Below are 17,140 nucleotides of genomic sequence, written 5' to 3' on the forward strand. Positions count from 1 at the left end.
GTTTTTTTATTTTGCTGCTGAACTGAGTGTCATAGTAGAAAGTATACTCCCTTTCCATTCATATAAACCTCTGCTTGGTGGCCTTTTCATGTCTTACCCCCCTCCTGTCCCCAGGAGGAAAATCAAAAACGAACTGAAGGCTGAGGTCAGTGAAGCTGGAGTCCTCAGATGCCTTTGACACCTCCCATCCACATTTTGTTCTCTTCCCGCCCCACCTTTGAGTGTCCCGCAGAGAGGATTGCAGGCTGCTTCCTGAAGCTTGTCAGAAAGGCGCCTTCCTTCTTGCAGGAGTCTCTAGAGGATGTCTGAGGGACAGAAGTTTTCCACACCCTGAGGTTGTAGCATTTCCCAGGCTGCAGCGCTGAGGAAGCCATGGAGGAAGGGACCTCGGAGGTGAGATGGCCTGTGGCCCATGACTGAGCTGCACTACAGCCATGCTTTGCCCTTTGTCACACACAGGTGACAGAGTAGATAGAAGACGCTAAAATTCTGAAATCATCTTCACTCCCGAGTCTGGAGAAACTATAAACTCACAAGGGGACAGTCTCCTTACAACTCCCATTTTCAAAGATAGCACGAAAAACAGATCTTCCGTGATGCACGCACATTTCTAAGTCATTTCATGGGAAATTCCCGAACTTTGCAAAGGCAGCCTGGAAAAACATTGCCTTTTCCCTGGTGAGGGGCAGCCGAGATGCCTGGAAATTCAGTGACTAGTCCAAGGTCATATGTGCTTCAGACCTCTTCCTGCCTGTGTGTGTGAACAAAATGGATTATAGCAACAAAATGAGGATCTTAATGTGTTTGTAGGAAAATGTATCCATATAAAACCGGAAGCCTTCCTAAACTAAAGAGATGTATCGGAACCAGCTTTGACCATTAGATTGTGTGTGTCTGGGGGACTGGTTGTCACCAGCATTTTTAATGAAAATAATTCTTTAGCTGACCTAGAAGACAGTAGTCCTAATTTTTTCTTACACTTTGTGGCACAAAACTGAGAACATCAAATCCAATAGTGTTTTCTGTTTGAGGTTAGACATAGGAATGCCTAACAGCCGCTCTATTTACTAGTTGCTTCCATGTTTTTTATTTTCATTGGTCTTTGTGTAGGGAAACATGATGCTTCATTATGTTCTTGCTTTTCTTTTTTCTTGCTGTCAGAATGGACTAAAACCTGAGTGGACAGTTTCTTTAGAATTCCTTACTATTCCCTCTATTTCTAATTTACTGCCATTTGCACAGTATTTCTATTTCCTGCCGTATGGCACTATAGAACTTGGGACAAAACCAAAGATTGGGGTTGGAGGTTACTTAGTAGAATAAACTTTGCTAACATGTAATGAAAGAATTGATGTGCCTGCGAACCTTTCATCATGGAGATGGGGGGATTGGCTACTTTAGGTTTATAACTAGGTATTTTGCCTTGAATCATAAGTTACAAAGGAAGTGGATTATATAATCTTAAAACATCTGCTTCATTTTATGAAAAAATGAGACTCAGAAAAATAAGAGCCCTTAAAAGTATGTTATTTAGATTGTTTCCTTCCTTGAAATTGGCTTCTTAATCTATGCAATTATTATCTTTAAAGGGTTTAGTATTTTAAGAGCTATTTCAAATCATTTTTCTTAGCAATGCATGGTTGCAAATGCATAAGTATTTGATACAGAATACTAGAAATGTGGGTGCATGCTTGTATGTAAACCAAAGGGTTTTTAATCCAACCCCACATAGAAAGGAAATAGAAAAATGTGGTGATGCTGTATCCATTTCCTTAATAGTTTATTTTCATTTGTGCTGGGTAGTAAGTGCCAGTTTTTGATTAGCTGAAAGATATTTTCTGTTCCTGGAAATAACTGGGTCAGTTTAAGTCTGGATACCTGAGAGAGCCATGTCAACCATGGGCTCAAATTAATGCAGAGCTGTTTGCCTTTGGGAGGGATGAGCACATATTTTTTGATGTGATAAAACAGTATTTTGTAAACACTTGAACTAAATGATCCCCAAAGGGGATGTCAATTGATTTAATTTCTGCATTGCTGGAGTGTCTCTTCATGTGCATAATACCAGGTATAGGCTTGCAGGGTGCGTCTCTCATGGTTTCCTTTTTTTAAGGCAAAACCTTATATTAAGTTGTCATCACATCACTGGGGGAAAAATGGGTCCTTTTTCCCCGTTTACATTATTTCTAGGAATGTTCTTTATTAGAAAGCAACAGATCTGCCACCAGACCTCAAGCAGGAGAGGGAAAGAAAGAAAGAGAAAGAAAGAAAGAAAGAAAGAAAGAAAGAAAGAAAGAAAGAAAGAAAGAAAGAAAGAGAGAGAGAAAGAAAGAGAGAGAGAAAGAAAGAAAGAAAGAAAGGAGGGAGGGAGGGAGGGAGGGAGGGAGGAAGGAAGGAAGGAAGGAAGGAAGGAAGGAAGGAAGGAAGGAAGGAAGAAAGGAAGGAAGGAAGAAAGGAAGGGAAAACTTAAAAAGCAAACTTTCCAAACCTTGCAGTTTTTGCTTGTACTGAAAAACAGTCTGATGATTTAAAAGTGAGAGTAATCTTTCCAGGCAGTCAAAGTATGCAGAAAGTGCACTAGCCTGGGAGAGCAGGGCAGTTCTAGAACCTTCGGCAAATTACCTAAACTCTGAACCAGCTTCCTCACTGGTGAAGAAAAAAGATGAGAGAAGCTCCAAGAAGCATTTCAGCACCCAACTCACTGATTCTGTAGAAGTCAGGATGCTACTGTTGGCAAAGCATGAACATAAAAGCTCAGTAAACAGAGTAAAACTCAAGGTTTTCTATGGGTTTTCTAAGCATGTTCCTCCTATAAAGATGAATTTTTTAGTTTGAGGGCTGTAGACACACAAATAAGCAAAAATATCTAGGGTTTTGGGTTCCCTATAATATGAACACAGGCATCACGAGGCAAATCAAGGAACTGATCCGTTAAGAACCAAATTACAAATTTTAGCAATAAGCTTCAGTAAATCTGCAAAATTGGGGAATTTACAGCAGTTACTAATGATCCAGTTTTTTGAGGGAAGAAAAATGCCTCCGTGTAATTGGTGATAAATCTGAAAGCTTAACAGTAGCGACGGAACCTATTCTAAAGGTTGTCTTAGAGAGCAGAGGAAATTGGCATAAAAAAGATCTGAGAGTCAGAAACCTGGGGAGTTTACAAAGCCTATGGCAATCCCAGGTTTTACAGATGAGGAAGCTGGTCCAGACAGATTATTTTCTCAAGGCTACTTAACAAAGCAATGCATTCTTTCCTGAACCTGTTTTCCTGACCTGTTGCAGGTAATTGCCATTTTGGTGTGATGGATTATTAGAAAGTTTTATATTTTCTAAAACAAAACTGTTTTACATCTGAAGAAATAATGTTGGCTGCTCTTTGGGTAATCAGGCTAAGGAGATGCCTGTATGTGCTCTGTGGGAGAACCTGCTTTCCACTTCATGCCTCCCTTCCTTTGTCAGTGTTACGGTACATGGGACCGATTAGCATCCTTTCACAAACTCCTGTGCTTGACCACCCCTCCACCTTTACTTGGAATCTTCTCTCCCCCATCCACTCTTACATAGGAGATTATGTTAGCCTCCTTGAAGGCTGAGCATAGATCATGTGCCCAAGCAGCCTCCTCCCACCTCTGAATTCATACATGTCTTTCCTGTGCCTCATCACATTCTCCTCCGTACTACATGTTAGTTCTTAGTTTACTCTTCCTTCCTTCCTTCTTTCTCTTTTCTTTTCTTTTTTTTCCCTCTCTCTCCCCCTTCCTTCCTTCTTTCCTTTTCCTTTCTCTCTGTCTCTTTTCCTTCCTTCCTCCCTTCCTTCCTTTGTAAGAAAAAACTATGGTGTGAGAATAATACATTTCAAACTGGTGGCTTTGGTGAGTAACATAACTACTTTTTTAAATGGAATTGAAAAATGTAAGACTGCATAACTAATTTTAAGTGTTATTTGGTGAAACTTGTTTCAGTTCTGCGTATGCTGGTACAGACACGTGTGTTTGTATACGTGAATGTGTGTGTGTGTGCGCATGTATACATACATTTGTGTACCAGGTTATAATGTAAAATGTATTTCTTATCATGGATCCTAGTCAGAAAAAATAGGAAAACCACTTCCCTAGAACAAAAGTCATATCATGGCTGTGTAATATTTATTGAGCAACTACCTTGTGCCCCACGCTGCTGTAGGTGCTTAGGATGTACCAGAGAGCAAAGTAGACAAAGAAACTCACCCTTTTGGAGCTTACAGAGGGGAAAGTAAACATAATACATATTTTTGAAGGAGAAAAAATAAAGCAGGAAAAGGGGTATGGGGTGGGTGGGAAGAGGCCAGTATAGCTGGATCAGTTAGCTCGAGGGAGATTGGGTGACAGATGGGGTATATGAAGAAGTTAGGGCATGTGGGCTGTAGGTAGTTTCACCTGTGAAATGAGTACTCACTGGTGTTCTGTAGCAGGTCATTTGGGCCTTAACAAACCCAAAGACCTTAGAGTAGCCCTTAGGAAACCAGTTCTTTCCCTAGTAGAGGATCATCGGACACTATGTACTCAACTGTGAATTACCTTTCCATTTGGCTTCCTGCTTCTGGGCAGCAACCTCTGTCTGATTGTCCCTGAGCACAGCTGGAGCATACTTAGGAGATGTTCAGTAAATAATTACTGAGTGAAGGGGGGAAATGAAGGATGATTGGCTTCACTTACATGTATGACTATACCAGAATATTCCTGAAGGTAGATTTGGGTCCGCCCCTGTTAGGCCAAACAGACTTAGAAACTGAATTAGTATCGACTGGCCTTCCAGAAGCTTCCTAACTGGTTTCTTTCAGAATATGCACAACAGATGTTTAGAATGCTTTTAGGCACCTGAGGGTAGGAATGTAGTTGCTAGTCACAATCTTGGCTGTGATTAGATAACATTAAAGTGTAATAAATATTACTATATACATTCTGCAATCTGACTTAGGCCATCTAGAAATTCATTTTACGGAGGTAAATCCTGATAACCAGTCTTTGGCAGTTGTGTAGGTTTAACATTTATTTTTATTATTAATTGCAAAGAGAAGGGGTTTTGCATTATAGTTCTCAGTCTGTTTCTGAAGGGAAGAAAATATTAATGGATTCTTTTTTTTTTTTCCTTCAAACAAATCTATTTGTACTTCCAGTATGGAAGAAGTACTCTTTCAGGACATAAATGAATTAAGAAGCTTTGGGTAGGTGCACCTCACCCAGCGTGGGAAAGGTAGGAGAGAAAAGTTGACAGGGTGGAGAAGGGAGAATTTAGGAGTAAGGGGGAGAACAGATTAAGAGCTTGCAGTGTGAGAGAGCATGATGCATCCTGGGAACCTCAAGGAATTCAGTAAGATGAGCAAAGCTTGCATTTGGAGGCCTTCCAGGAGACAAATGCATAAGGCAGAGGCCAAATTAAGAAGGTTGTGGGTCTGCCGAGGAGTTTGGACTGTATCTGAAAGGTGGTGGAGAGTCAGTGAAGACTTATAAGCAGGAGAGTAACATCATGAATTATGTATTTCATAAAAGCGAATCCAGGGGCTCAGGGACTCTTGGACTAGGATAGATTTGTTGTGGGCAGGGAGGGGCAAAGCTTATCACAGAATTCAGTTGGGAGATCTTAGGATAATCCAGGGAGAAAGAGTCCAGATACCGGAATACAGAGAAATATTGTGTGGCTCAGTGGTTCTCAATCCAGGCCAGCCTTAAATTTACCTAAAGAGCTTTTTTTAAAAGACCCTCCCTAGACTGAGAAAATCCAAATACCTGGGAGTAGGTGGTGGTTCATGGTTTTAGAAAGTTCCTTAAGCTGATGCCTACTGCATCCAGGGCTGACAGCCGTTGAGATCAAGTTTTTGAGGCCATGGTTTGCTTCTCCGGTGGGCTGCCCCATGAAGCCTGTGCGACAGTCGTGTAAAATTGGCCACCTCAATGGTAGCTGGAAAATGGGTAAAAAGAATCTTCTTCCATTGGAACAATCTGTGTGACCAGGGTGGGGAAATGAATTTTGTTTTGGATCAGAAAATACCACCTGCCTTCACACAGCTAATATGTTTCTCTGTGGCTGTAAAAGCATCAACATTTCCATTGATCTTTGCCCACAGGTCTGTCATATTTGGGGGAATCCAAGGAATCTGGAAAGTGCTTGAATTTTCTTGTATTCTTCCAATTCCTTAGACTTTTATTTAAGAGATACATTCCATGTAGTTGTGGCATTTGCCTTGAGTCCTGATTTTGGTAGCCTGTTGTCAAAGAAGGCAGGGAGCCTGACAGTTCCTACTGTGAAGGTAGGGCACACAGAAGATGGAAGTAATCACATCTCAACCCAATTACTGTTGCTCAACTGGTTAAGATCAGTGAGTTCAACAGAATGATGACGGGGTTGGGAATTTCTGTTTAACTCACTGTTGAGGGTAAGGGGAAGACAGGGTCATCCCTTCATGCCGGGAAATGTGCAAATATGGACTAATGGTTCCCAGCCTTACACAAAGGGGTCTCCTGGACCTCATTCATTTTATACAACTAACCACTAAAGCTGTTTCCAATAAATATTTCCTGTTTCCTCAACACATTTGTCTGTTGTTTGCTCAGAGAAAACCCAGGCGTTAAAGCAGCATTGTATTTCCATTGTGCTTTTGGTTTCTGATGGCATTTTTGCCCAGTAGAGAATGTTTTTTAAAAAATCATCTTCAGGGGCGCCTGGGTGGCTCAGTCGGTTAAGCATCTGACTTCGGCTCAGGTCATGATCTCAAGGTTCATGAGTTCGAGCCCCGCGTCGGGCTCTGTGCTGACAGCTCAGAGCCTGGAGCCTGTTTCAGATTCTGTGTCTCCCTCTCTCTCTGACCCTCCCCCATTCATGCTCTGTCTCTCTCTGTCTCAAAAATAAATAAACGTTAACATTTTTTTTTTTTTTAATCATCTTCAGGGTGCCTGGGTGGTTCAGTTGGTTAAGCATCCAACTCTTGATTTTGGCTCAAGTCATGGCCTCACAGTTCATGGGATCGAGCCCCGCAGCAGGTTCCACTCTGAGCATGGAGCCTACTTGGGATTCTCTCTCTCCCTCTCTCTATGCCCCTGTCCCCCTCCCCCCCATCTCTCTCTCTGTCTCAAAATAAATAAAAAATATTAAAAAAAATCATCCTCATAATTGCATATATTGAAGGAAAAGTCATACCTTTAGAGCCAGTTAGAGACCTCCAAAAATGGGCATGAGAATTTAGTGACTGAAGTAATGCAATGTATACATGGTTTTAATGTTTTATTTATTTTTCTTTAATTTCTTTAACATTTAGTTATTTTTTTTTTTTTTTTTAAATTTTTTTTTTCAACGTTTTTTATTTATTTTTGGACAGAGAGAGACAGAGCATGAACGGGGGAGGGGCAGAGAGAGAGGGAGACACAGAATCGGAAACAGGCTCCAGGCTCCGAGCCATCAGCCCAGAGCCTGACGCGGGGCTCGAACTCACGGACCGCGAGATCGTGACCTGGCTGAAGTCGGACGCCCAACCGACTGCGCCACCCAGGCGCCCCGACATTTAGTTATTTTTGAGAGACAGAGAGAGGCAGAGCATGAGCAGGGGAGGGGGAGAGAGAGAGATACAGAATCTGAAGCAGGCTCCAGGCTCTGAGCTGTTTGTTAGCACAGAGCCCGACGCGGGGCTTGAACTCATGAACGGCAAGACCATGACCTGAGCTGAAGTCGGATGCTCAACTGACTGAGCCACCCAGGCGCCCCAATGGTTTTAATATTTTAAATGTTGCTCAGTGTTACATATATATTTTTAAGGGAAGAACCTGTCTTGCTCATTTCTGTGAGTCCTAGTTCTGTCTCCACTGTGGCATTTGAATGTAAAGAAAACTCATTTTAAGAACTTATTTCTCTGCTTGTTTCCTCGTCTGTATAGAGATTTTAGTAATCCATGTTTTAGGATCAATGTGAAAAGTAAATGAATTAATATGCCTTTTAATGCTTAGACAGGGTCATGCACATATGAAGCACTCAATAAAAGTTAGCCATTGAGGGGCGCCTGGGTGGCTCAGTCGGTTGAGCGTCCGACTTCGGCTCAGGTCACGATCTCACAGTTCGTGAGTTCGAGCCCCGCGTCGGGCTCTGTGCTGACAGCTCAGAGCCTGGAGCCTGCTTCACATTCCGTGTCTCCCTCTCTTTCTGCCCCTCCCCTGCTCCTGCTCTGTCTCTGTCTCTCTCTTTAAAAAAAAAAAAAAAAAAAAAAAAGTTAGCCATTGACAGAATTGTCGGGAGGGAGGCATCTGGGAGGCAGCATTTGGGATAGGCCTTGAAGGATGCATGAAATTTGACACTGAGAACAAGGAAGATCATTTCATGCCGGGAAGTCACAGTGGTATATGGGGAGATGAGCACTGAGTTTGCTTTCGCTGGGAGAGAGAGTGAATAGAGAGAGCTGAAAAATCAGGCTGCATGCCTCCCGGAGAGCTGGGGAAACCATGCAGAGGTGTTCAGACTTGATTTTCCAAGCAGCGGAGTTCTAGTGAAGTTAGAGAGAGCAAGATCAACACTATAGATTGGGAAGTGCGATGAGCCAGGATTCTCTCCTCTGAGAGAGGACAGAATTGGAGATGTGGCGCTTTAGTTGGGAGACAAGAGGGAAAGTAATGGACTGGATCGGGGGCGAAACCAGAAAGGGTGTTCTCTACTCGACTTGGATGTAGATATGTATTCACTTCACGTTAAATAAAATGAAAATACTGATTTTTTCCCCCCAAATCAGCACTTACATCAGACTGTTACCATTTTCTCTCAGTAATTGGAAAGGGGTGGGAGTGAAGTCCGTAACTATTTCATTTATTAAAAAACCAGTGACAACTTTTTACAGTTTTTACAGTGTTCTAATTCTGATGCCTAGAGGAGCAGTGAGTTTTCAGTTGTTCTTCACCCAAGGGTTCACGAGTGGACATTCTTAAGTGGAAGCTAGATGTGATACAGACTTTTCCTATTTCCCATGGTTTCACACCTGAAAGAAAGACACATTTTCGTCTAGTTTAGGGTAAGGAAAAGGAAGGTAAAATACCTGGATCTCTGCAGTTCTTGAAAATACTGCTTTTTAGCCATTGTAAGCCTTTAACTAGATTATCTGCTGAAGAAGCAGAGGTTTGCCTGTTCACACCATTCCTTTCTAACCAAGTGGCCCTGAGAAGTGTGGCTACTTGGACACAGCTTTTTAGATGAATCTGTGGTCACGTGGGGGCTTTTCATTTCCTTGGTGGTAGGGAGTGAGTTAAGAGAATGACAAGATAGCAATAAGTATTTTGGGTTTCTGAAATCACTGGGGGCCTTAAATGAGCAATATGTGTGAGAACATCTGGTAATTTGTAAAGTATTATATAAATAAATATGAAGGCTTTTTAGAAAAATGCCTTGTATCTTACATGCCTCTTGGCAGGAAGCCATTGTAATAAGAAAATCAGAAACATGCTCTAAATAGGTAGCAATATTGGCCGGTGAAGTGTGTCTAATTCAGGCTTTTGTGCGTGTGCTGACCCAGTGTCATGTCTCAATGTAAGTCAGAAAAGAATGGATGTTGAGAATTTCTGGTTACTCACCACTTGTTGAGTAAAATATTAAGAGAGCAAGCACATTTACTTTTTAACAATCTGTTGTTCAGAGTCTAACAATCTGTTCAATGGAAATACCTCTAAATAGTCAGGAAAAGCGAGTTATTTTTTTTAAACAAACACTTAGCTTTTTTTCTTTCCTTGTCTGTCTTTGAACAGGGGTCACAGAGAGGAAAAAAAGTTTCCTTCTTCTTTTAAATAAAACGTCGAGCTTTTATGTTTTTCCAGCAATACAGTTGTCTAGAAAATGTTTATTTTATGATTTTATGTAAAGCTTCTTTAATCCCTTTCTGAGACAAGGTGTGGATATGAATACATGAAAAAAATGTTAACTACAGGTAATTCAAACTGGACAATTCTATATATTCTTCTATTCTGAGCAAACATTGAGGTTCTTATATATGTATGTCACTTTTCCCTCCTGTCCTGAATTCACTCCTGAATCTCATGTTTAATAATGCTGCTTTCATTACTACGCTGAAGAGATTCATGAAAGTAAACTTGGCCGTGTCATTTTTTTCCACTCGAGTGCCTTAATTGATTTAGTTTAGGTATTTATTGACTAACTCATCAGGAGATAGCAGGTTGTTTTTTGCTTTGGCGTGCTCTATACGGACATCCCTACTTGCTTTAAAGAATTTGAGTGTTCTAAATTACCTTTCTTTAAAGGCCAAGGAATTCGTGAAATAATAGGAGAAAAACTGCTGTGAAACCGTAAAGTTACTAGACAAAAGTAAGATATGTATGCTTCTCCTAATATGGATTATCCGCCTCCCTCTGGCTCAGAGGAGAGATGCTTAATGAAGATTTGAATCTGGAATAAATTAGTCAATGTTGAGGCATCTATAAATGAGTGAATCGCCTTACATAACTGAGTACTCTAATGGCCTGTGGAAGGTGGGAAGAAGAGTTGAAAGAATATTCTTTGTGCAAGCAGAGAAACTAATGAGTGTGCCCCAGACCTGCTCTGTGAGTCAGTTTTAACTGGATTGTAAGTACGTGCTTGAGTGAGTTTGAACACGGTGTGTCAGGTGCTCTTGGGCTTTCTGTTTATCAATACTATCTACAAGATGTTAACCACAGGGAAGCAGAGCTTTATTAGGCATTTTGGCCTGCCAAGACTGTGGGATTTATGGGCTTAATGCCCTCTGGGTCACCTGACAGCCTGGGTCTCTACTGCTGGATGCACCTAAAGGCACATTGCCTCAGCACCTGGACCTTCTCTGCACATCCCATTGTGGGGCAGAAGGTCTGTTCCATTGGGCAGGTTAGTTCTCTTCCAGGGTGTCACGTGTATTTGGTGGCCTTTTGTTGATGTGAAGAGTAAACCAGGTTAGACCATCTGGGCTTAAAATTATTTAATCCCTCTTAAAACTGCTCATTGTGCCCTGTTTTCCTACTGATTTGTAACCAGAACACAGGAGCAGTACAGAATAGTAACCTACTGTTAAGACCCCATTTTTATTTTTTAAGGAAAGTCAGGTTGTTATGTGCATTTTCTAAAGTCTGAAGAGATGCATAATAATTTAAATCATTTGAATTACGTGGCTTTTATGTATGTGTATATGTTTATTTTGCTTATCCATTGTCAATAGGCCTATTTTGCTTCTATAACAAAATCAGAGTTTGTTAAGGAAGAAAGCATCCTGAGGTCCACATGACTCACACTGCTGTCTTTCTTCTGTTCTATTACAGAAATTGAAGCCAAGGAAGCTTGTGATTGGCTACGGGCAACAGGTTTCCCCCAGTACGCACAGCTTTATGAAGGTAAGCGGGCAATGCCACTTTTTTTTAACTGGCGCAATCATATCCTTGGTTCATGATATTATTGATCTATGATTTAGTTTCAGACATTTTAGTGTTCATTAAAGTAGTTCATTAAGAAAACAGTGTAGCAAGTCATAAGACCCTCATCACTCAAAACAAAAGCTAGGACCATGATGATAATGCAACTAACATCTTCTCCCATTAGGTCCCTCTACTCCCCTTACCCAAAATAACGGTCATCCTGAAACTTGTATTTGTCATTTTCCTTTTGCACTTTCCTAATACATTTTTATAAAGTTGCTTTTACCCTTATAAAAAGGATATTATGCTCTATGTAATCTTGTAGGATTTAATTTTTTTCACTTAACTAGTATATTGTTAAGATTCTTCTATACTGTGGGTCCCTCTAGGTCACTTGCTTTGACTGCTGTGTAAATAGCCCGTTGTGTGGGTAGACTGCAGTTTATTCACATTCACTCTCCGATTGGTGGGCATTTCAGCCTTTTCTGTTTTACTTTTATAAACTGTAGCCTTAGGAACATTCTTGTACATCGTAGTACTCTTGTGGTACATCTGCAGTAATCTGTCTTGTCTGTAATACGCAGAAGCAGAATTATTAGGTGATGGAGAATACGTATGTTCAGTTTTACAGTGCAGATTTTTCAAATGTGCTTATACTGATTTTCACCCCTACCAGTAATTCTATAAAGATTCTGTCTGTTCACATGCTCTCAACCCTTGATCTTGCCAGACTTTAATTTTTGCCAATCACGTGAATGTATTTTGACTTCAGTTTCCCTGAGCGTGAATGGTAATGTTCGTTTCTTCATATCATCTGGCCATATGCATTTGCTCTTCTGTGGAATGTCTGTTCCCCATTTTTCTCGTGAGTTGATAGCACTTTTCATAATGATTTGTAAGAGCTCTTCATTCATTCTAGTAAGCCTTCATTGGTCATGTGTTGCAGATATATTCCCCCAGGTTGTAATTAGGCTTTTCACTGTTGTTTAAGACTGTCATTTGGTGAATATTATTTTTTCTGTGGCATTCACATTTTTAATTAAGAAAAATGGACCTTTAGGGGTGCCTGGGTGGCTTGGTCGGTTAAGCATCCGACTTCGGCTCAGGTCATGATCTCGCAGTCCGTGAGATCGAGCCCCGCATCGGGCTCTGTGCTGACAGCTCAGAGCCTGGAGCCTGTTTCAGATTCTGTGTCTCCCTCTCTCTGTGACCCTCCCCCGTTCATGCTCTGTCTCTCTCTGTCTCAAAAATGAATAAACATTTAAAAAAAATTTAAAAAAAAAAAAAGAAAGAAAAATGGACCTTTAAAAAAAAAGAAGATGATGATCTAGGCTGGATTTTTACTCTTTCATTTTGTCACCAGTGCCATTAGTGGTTACTGGGATGCTGCAGCCCAGGATGAAGGGCTCCTCAGGTGTGGCTCATCCTGAGCTTCCAGTGCCAGGTGTGGGTGGAGCATACGTGCAGGTGGCGAAAGGAATAGGCTGTTCATTTACATGGGATTCTTATCATACTGTACATGTTATCATTTAAAAGGAATTACAGGGGCACCTGGGTGGCTCAGTCGGTTGGGCGTCCAACTTCGGCTCAGGTCATGATCTCGCAGCCTGTGAGTTCGGTCCCCGCGTCGGACTCTGCGCTGACAGCTCGGAGCCTGGAGCCTGCTTCGGATTCTGTGTCTCTCTCTCTCTCTCTGCCCCTCCCCCACTCATGCTCTCTCTGTCTCTCTCTCTGTCTCTCTCTCTCTCTCTCTCTCTCTGTCAAAAAATAAATAAACATTAAAAAAAAATTTTAAATAATAATAAAAATAAAAAGAATTACAGGCGCGCCTGGGTGGCTCAGTGGGTTAAGCGTCAGACTCTTGATTTCGGCTCAGGTCATGATCTCACAGTCGCGAGACTGAGCCCCACATCGGGCTTCACGCTGAGCGTGGAGCCTGCTTAAGATTCTCCCTCTCCCTCTGCCCCTCCCCCACTGGTGCATGCTCACACACTCTCTCACTCTCTCTCAAAAAAATAATAGGGGGGGGCGCCTGGGTGGCGCAGTCGGTTAAGCGTCCGACTTCAGCCAGGTCACGATCTCGCGGTCCGTGAGTTCGAGCCCCGCATCAGGCTCTGGGCTGATGGCTCGGAGCCTGGAGCCTGTTTCCGATTCTGTGTCTCCCTCTCTCTCTGCCCCTCCCCCGTTCATGCTCTGTCTCTCTCTGTCCCAAAAATAAATAAAAAACGTTGAAAAAAAAAAAAAAATTAAAAAAAAAAAAATAATAATAATAGGGGGGTGCCTGGGTAGCTCAATCAGTTAAGCGTCCCACTTTGGCTCAGGTCATGATCTCCCGGTTCGTGAGTTTGAGCCCCGCATCAGGCTCCATGCTGACAGTGTGGAGCCAGGAGCCTGCTTCAGATTCTGTATTTCCCTCTCTCTCTCTCTGCCCCTCTCCCGCTCATACTCTGTCTCTCTCTCAAAAATAAATATTTAAAATAAATAAATAAATAAATAAATAAATAAATAATAAAAAATTACAGTTGTGAACCAGTGAACTCCATCTATATGGGTAATTTGCAAGCAAATGTTGGGTGAATAGTGAAGTGATTCCTAAATTGAGAATAAATTAAATGACCAACAGGACTTCTTCCACCTGAAGCATCTGTTTCCTCAACTCTGCTGAGATGATGACACTAAATATCTCTCATTCATTCATCCATCATCCATTCAGCTAATCAACAAACCACTATTAATTCTACACCAACAGGGATGCCCAGCACTGTGGTAAATGCTACATATTCTATAAAAATAAAAGCGTCATTCAGACGTCAAAGAGGACTTTTAAGGGATTGCCAGAATCTCAAAAAGCAAACGTAATTTTGGTTGATTTACATTTAGAAAATACACCTTTTTCATCACCGAAGAAGGAAGGGGATGCCATCATGTGACAAAATTTCTAAAAGAGTCAGTTGAAATGAAATATTTTCACCAAGGATGTCTGGCTCTTCTCACAATAAATAGTGAGTGTAAAACCTGTCTTTTCCTCTAGGGTGATAGGAATCAGACTTCTTACTGGAAAGTGGCATTGGGCTCTCAGGCAGAGCTAGTGGTCACTGGCAACCTTCTTTAACACATCAGCAAAGCCCGTGAGCCCATGCTAAGAGTAGGTATAGTTCGTAAGCTCAGAAGTGCTAGACATGATCAGCAGGTTGCCTTGAAGAGGGATACGGAGTGGGTGGGTGAGAACTCCCCAGAAGGAAATCAGGCAGAGACCATAGAGATCATCTTTATTTCCCTAGCTCACTCAGCTAAAATAATTCATTACCTAATTTACACTACCTGCTCTTGTTCATTGTGGCCCAGACTCAATGTGTGGTATTTTCCCATGAAGCTGAATTCAGAATTATTTTATTGCTAGACTGTGTAAAATATCTTATTATTCCTCCATTGTAGAGATCTCGCATTCCTTCTCCTTTTTTCTTGTTTCTTTCTTTTTTGAAAGGTACTTGGTGATCGTGCATGCTTATTATGGTGGAGTTGCCTGTCTGTCCCTTAGAGAGAATTTCTGACCTATTAACATTTAGAGTATCTCTGTCTTTCGTAAGTGCTTGGAGGTAGGGAGGGCTGGGGAGGGACCTCCCTTGTATCGCATCCAATTCACAGCTCCACTGGAGACAGGGAAAGATAATTGCATTAGCAGTGGCAGTAAGGTGGCTGTCCTTTTGTTCTTCTGTTTAGAAATTAAATTTCCTCCAATTATGTTCATTTTTGGTGTTGATTTACTGCCAAGCAGCACTTTGTGAAGTGTGTGTTTGCTAAGACTCGGTCCCAGTCTCTGTCTTCCTTCTTAACGCGTCCTAAAATTCAGACTGCATTTTCATGGAACATGTTTGGGATCTCTTCACATTTAGAAGTCTTTTGAAGCCTAAGCCTGCTTTTGAGACAGACTGTGTATTGTTCTGGGCTATAATTCCTGCACTACATCCGGCCACTCTGTGCAGGGTGAGTATACACACACTGTGCAGCAACCCACACATTCCTTGTCTTCCTGTTTTGCTTTATTTCGGTCTTTGGCGATTTATACTTCCTGCCCTTAAAGCCAAGCTGGACGATTAAATCCTAACGTGAAGAACTAAGAGCTTCTTCTGTACATTGGTAAATCGTATCTTTTAAAAACCAGTCCTTTCGGAAGAGTCTAGGCAAATAAGAGAAAATCATTTATTTAATTATTTCACTTGTCTTACGTCTAGTCCCTGTGTACTCGAGAATTTTTTTTTAACAGAATCTTCAAGTTAATTTGCATCGGAAAAGAATCTAAAGTACAGTTCTGGGTACAATAAGTTAGAATTGCTAAAATAACACAGTCATGATCTCCTATACACTTAACAGACATGGGAGCTTTTAATTTACATTTATAGATCTGATGTTCTGCTGTGAAAGTATTAAAAATATATTCTTTAATGTCAGCTCTGTCATTTAATACTTGATGCTCTGGGTGTCTGTTCAAAGTGATATAAAACGCCACAACCTCCAAATAGCTTCATAGTCTACTGTGCTTGTATTTACAATAGTTTACGTTCACTATGAGCCTATAGTGTTGGTCTATAAGTTAATGAAGAGATAAATTCCTGCAATACTCAATTTCATATATTTCTTCGTAAATCTTGGGCTGCTTCATTGGTCTGCCTGCATTATTCAGGGAATAGTATCAATAATCTAACTCTCACTTTCAGAAAAAAGAAGAATAGACTCTATCACTCATTATGTTAGTTTCCAACGTTAAAAAAAAGATACTCTTTATCATTATCTCTAGCAAACAGATTGTTAAGAATACCGGAGCTCCATTCTATAAAACCAGCGACTGGAAGTTGTAAACCATAAAAATGTAACAGTCAGCTGAAGAACTAGGACATTCATTACCAATCACCTGTATCCCCAGAACTCCTGAGGGTGGGTCTATCCCAGTATTGCAGCATTAGCCATTTTAGAGGCCATGGGCTTGGTTTTTGTTTTTTGTGGTTTCTCTCTCTCTCTCTCTCTCTCTCTCTCTCTCTCTCTCTCTCTCTCGGTTATGGTAATCATGGTTTCCTGCCTTTCTGACTTATTTCACCTATTCCTGGCCCACAGAGGTGCACAGAAGAACTCATACTTAGCATATCATATAAGCATTCTACAGGGAAGACTGAATATACCCTAATAGCTGCAACTCCAAGGAGGATAACTCATTTTTATGTAGTGGCAATTCCAGAACTGTTGTAAATTTCCACAGTGATGCTCCCAGTCATCCTCCCCTCTCCTTGAATGTATTTATCAACAGGGGATAAAAAAGGGAATTCTTCTACTGAGTTGACTTTTTCCCCCCTTTTGCCTTTTCAGTTCTGCTGTAACTCCCAGTAGTCTGAGTACTGAACTCTCCTACAGATTAAGGGATTTGGAATTCTATTGTTCTACACAGCTTGTAGCTGGCCTTTTGTTTTAGGGGGAGTTATATAAACTCCTGAAAAGCCATATGGAAGTGCTAATATTTGTTTAAAAATAGCATATCCTGAATTCTCTTTAGCTTTTGATGTCATGCAAATGGTTAGATTCCATTTACTACCACTTGCCATTGTTCTCTAGACCTTTCCTTGGCCCAGTTTTCCATGACCTCTTCCCCTGATCAAATGTGAGCACACACACATGGAAAAAAAAAATACAACCACATTAAAAAGGAGTATCCTTCTGGTATTGATTCTGGCTTACATAATAATTTATAGCAGGGGTCTGTTGCCTGCTGA

The 17,140-nt window shown here is 41.2% G+C and overlaps 1 protein-coding gene across 10 annotated transcripts in view; it reads left to right on the top strand.

Moving 5' to 3' along the window:
- DLC1 (DLC1 Rho GTPase activating protein) overlaps positions 1-17,140 on the top strand; it is a 564,853-nt gene that overhangs the window by 522,704 nt on the left and 25,009 nt on the right. For all 10 annotated transcript variants that reach the window (XM_058720122.1, XM_058720125.1, XM_058720127.1 and 7 more), the window contains one exon: positions 11,289-11,360. In XM_058720122.1, the coding sequence (XP_058576105.1) occupies positions 11,289-11,360 (72 nt within the window). The remainder of the gene's footprint in view (positions 1-11,288; positions 11,361-17,140) is intronic.

This window comes from Neofelis nebulosa, chromosome 3, assembly GCF_028018385.1.
Source record: "Neofelis nebulosa isolate mNeoNeb1 chromosome 3, mNeoNeb1.pri, whole genome shotgun sequence".
Taxonomy (NCBI): Eukaryota; Metazoa; Chordata; class Mammalia; order Carnivora; family Felidae; genus Neofelis; species Neofelis nebulosa.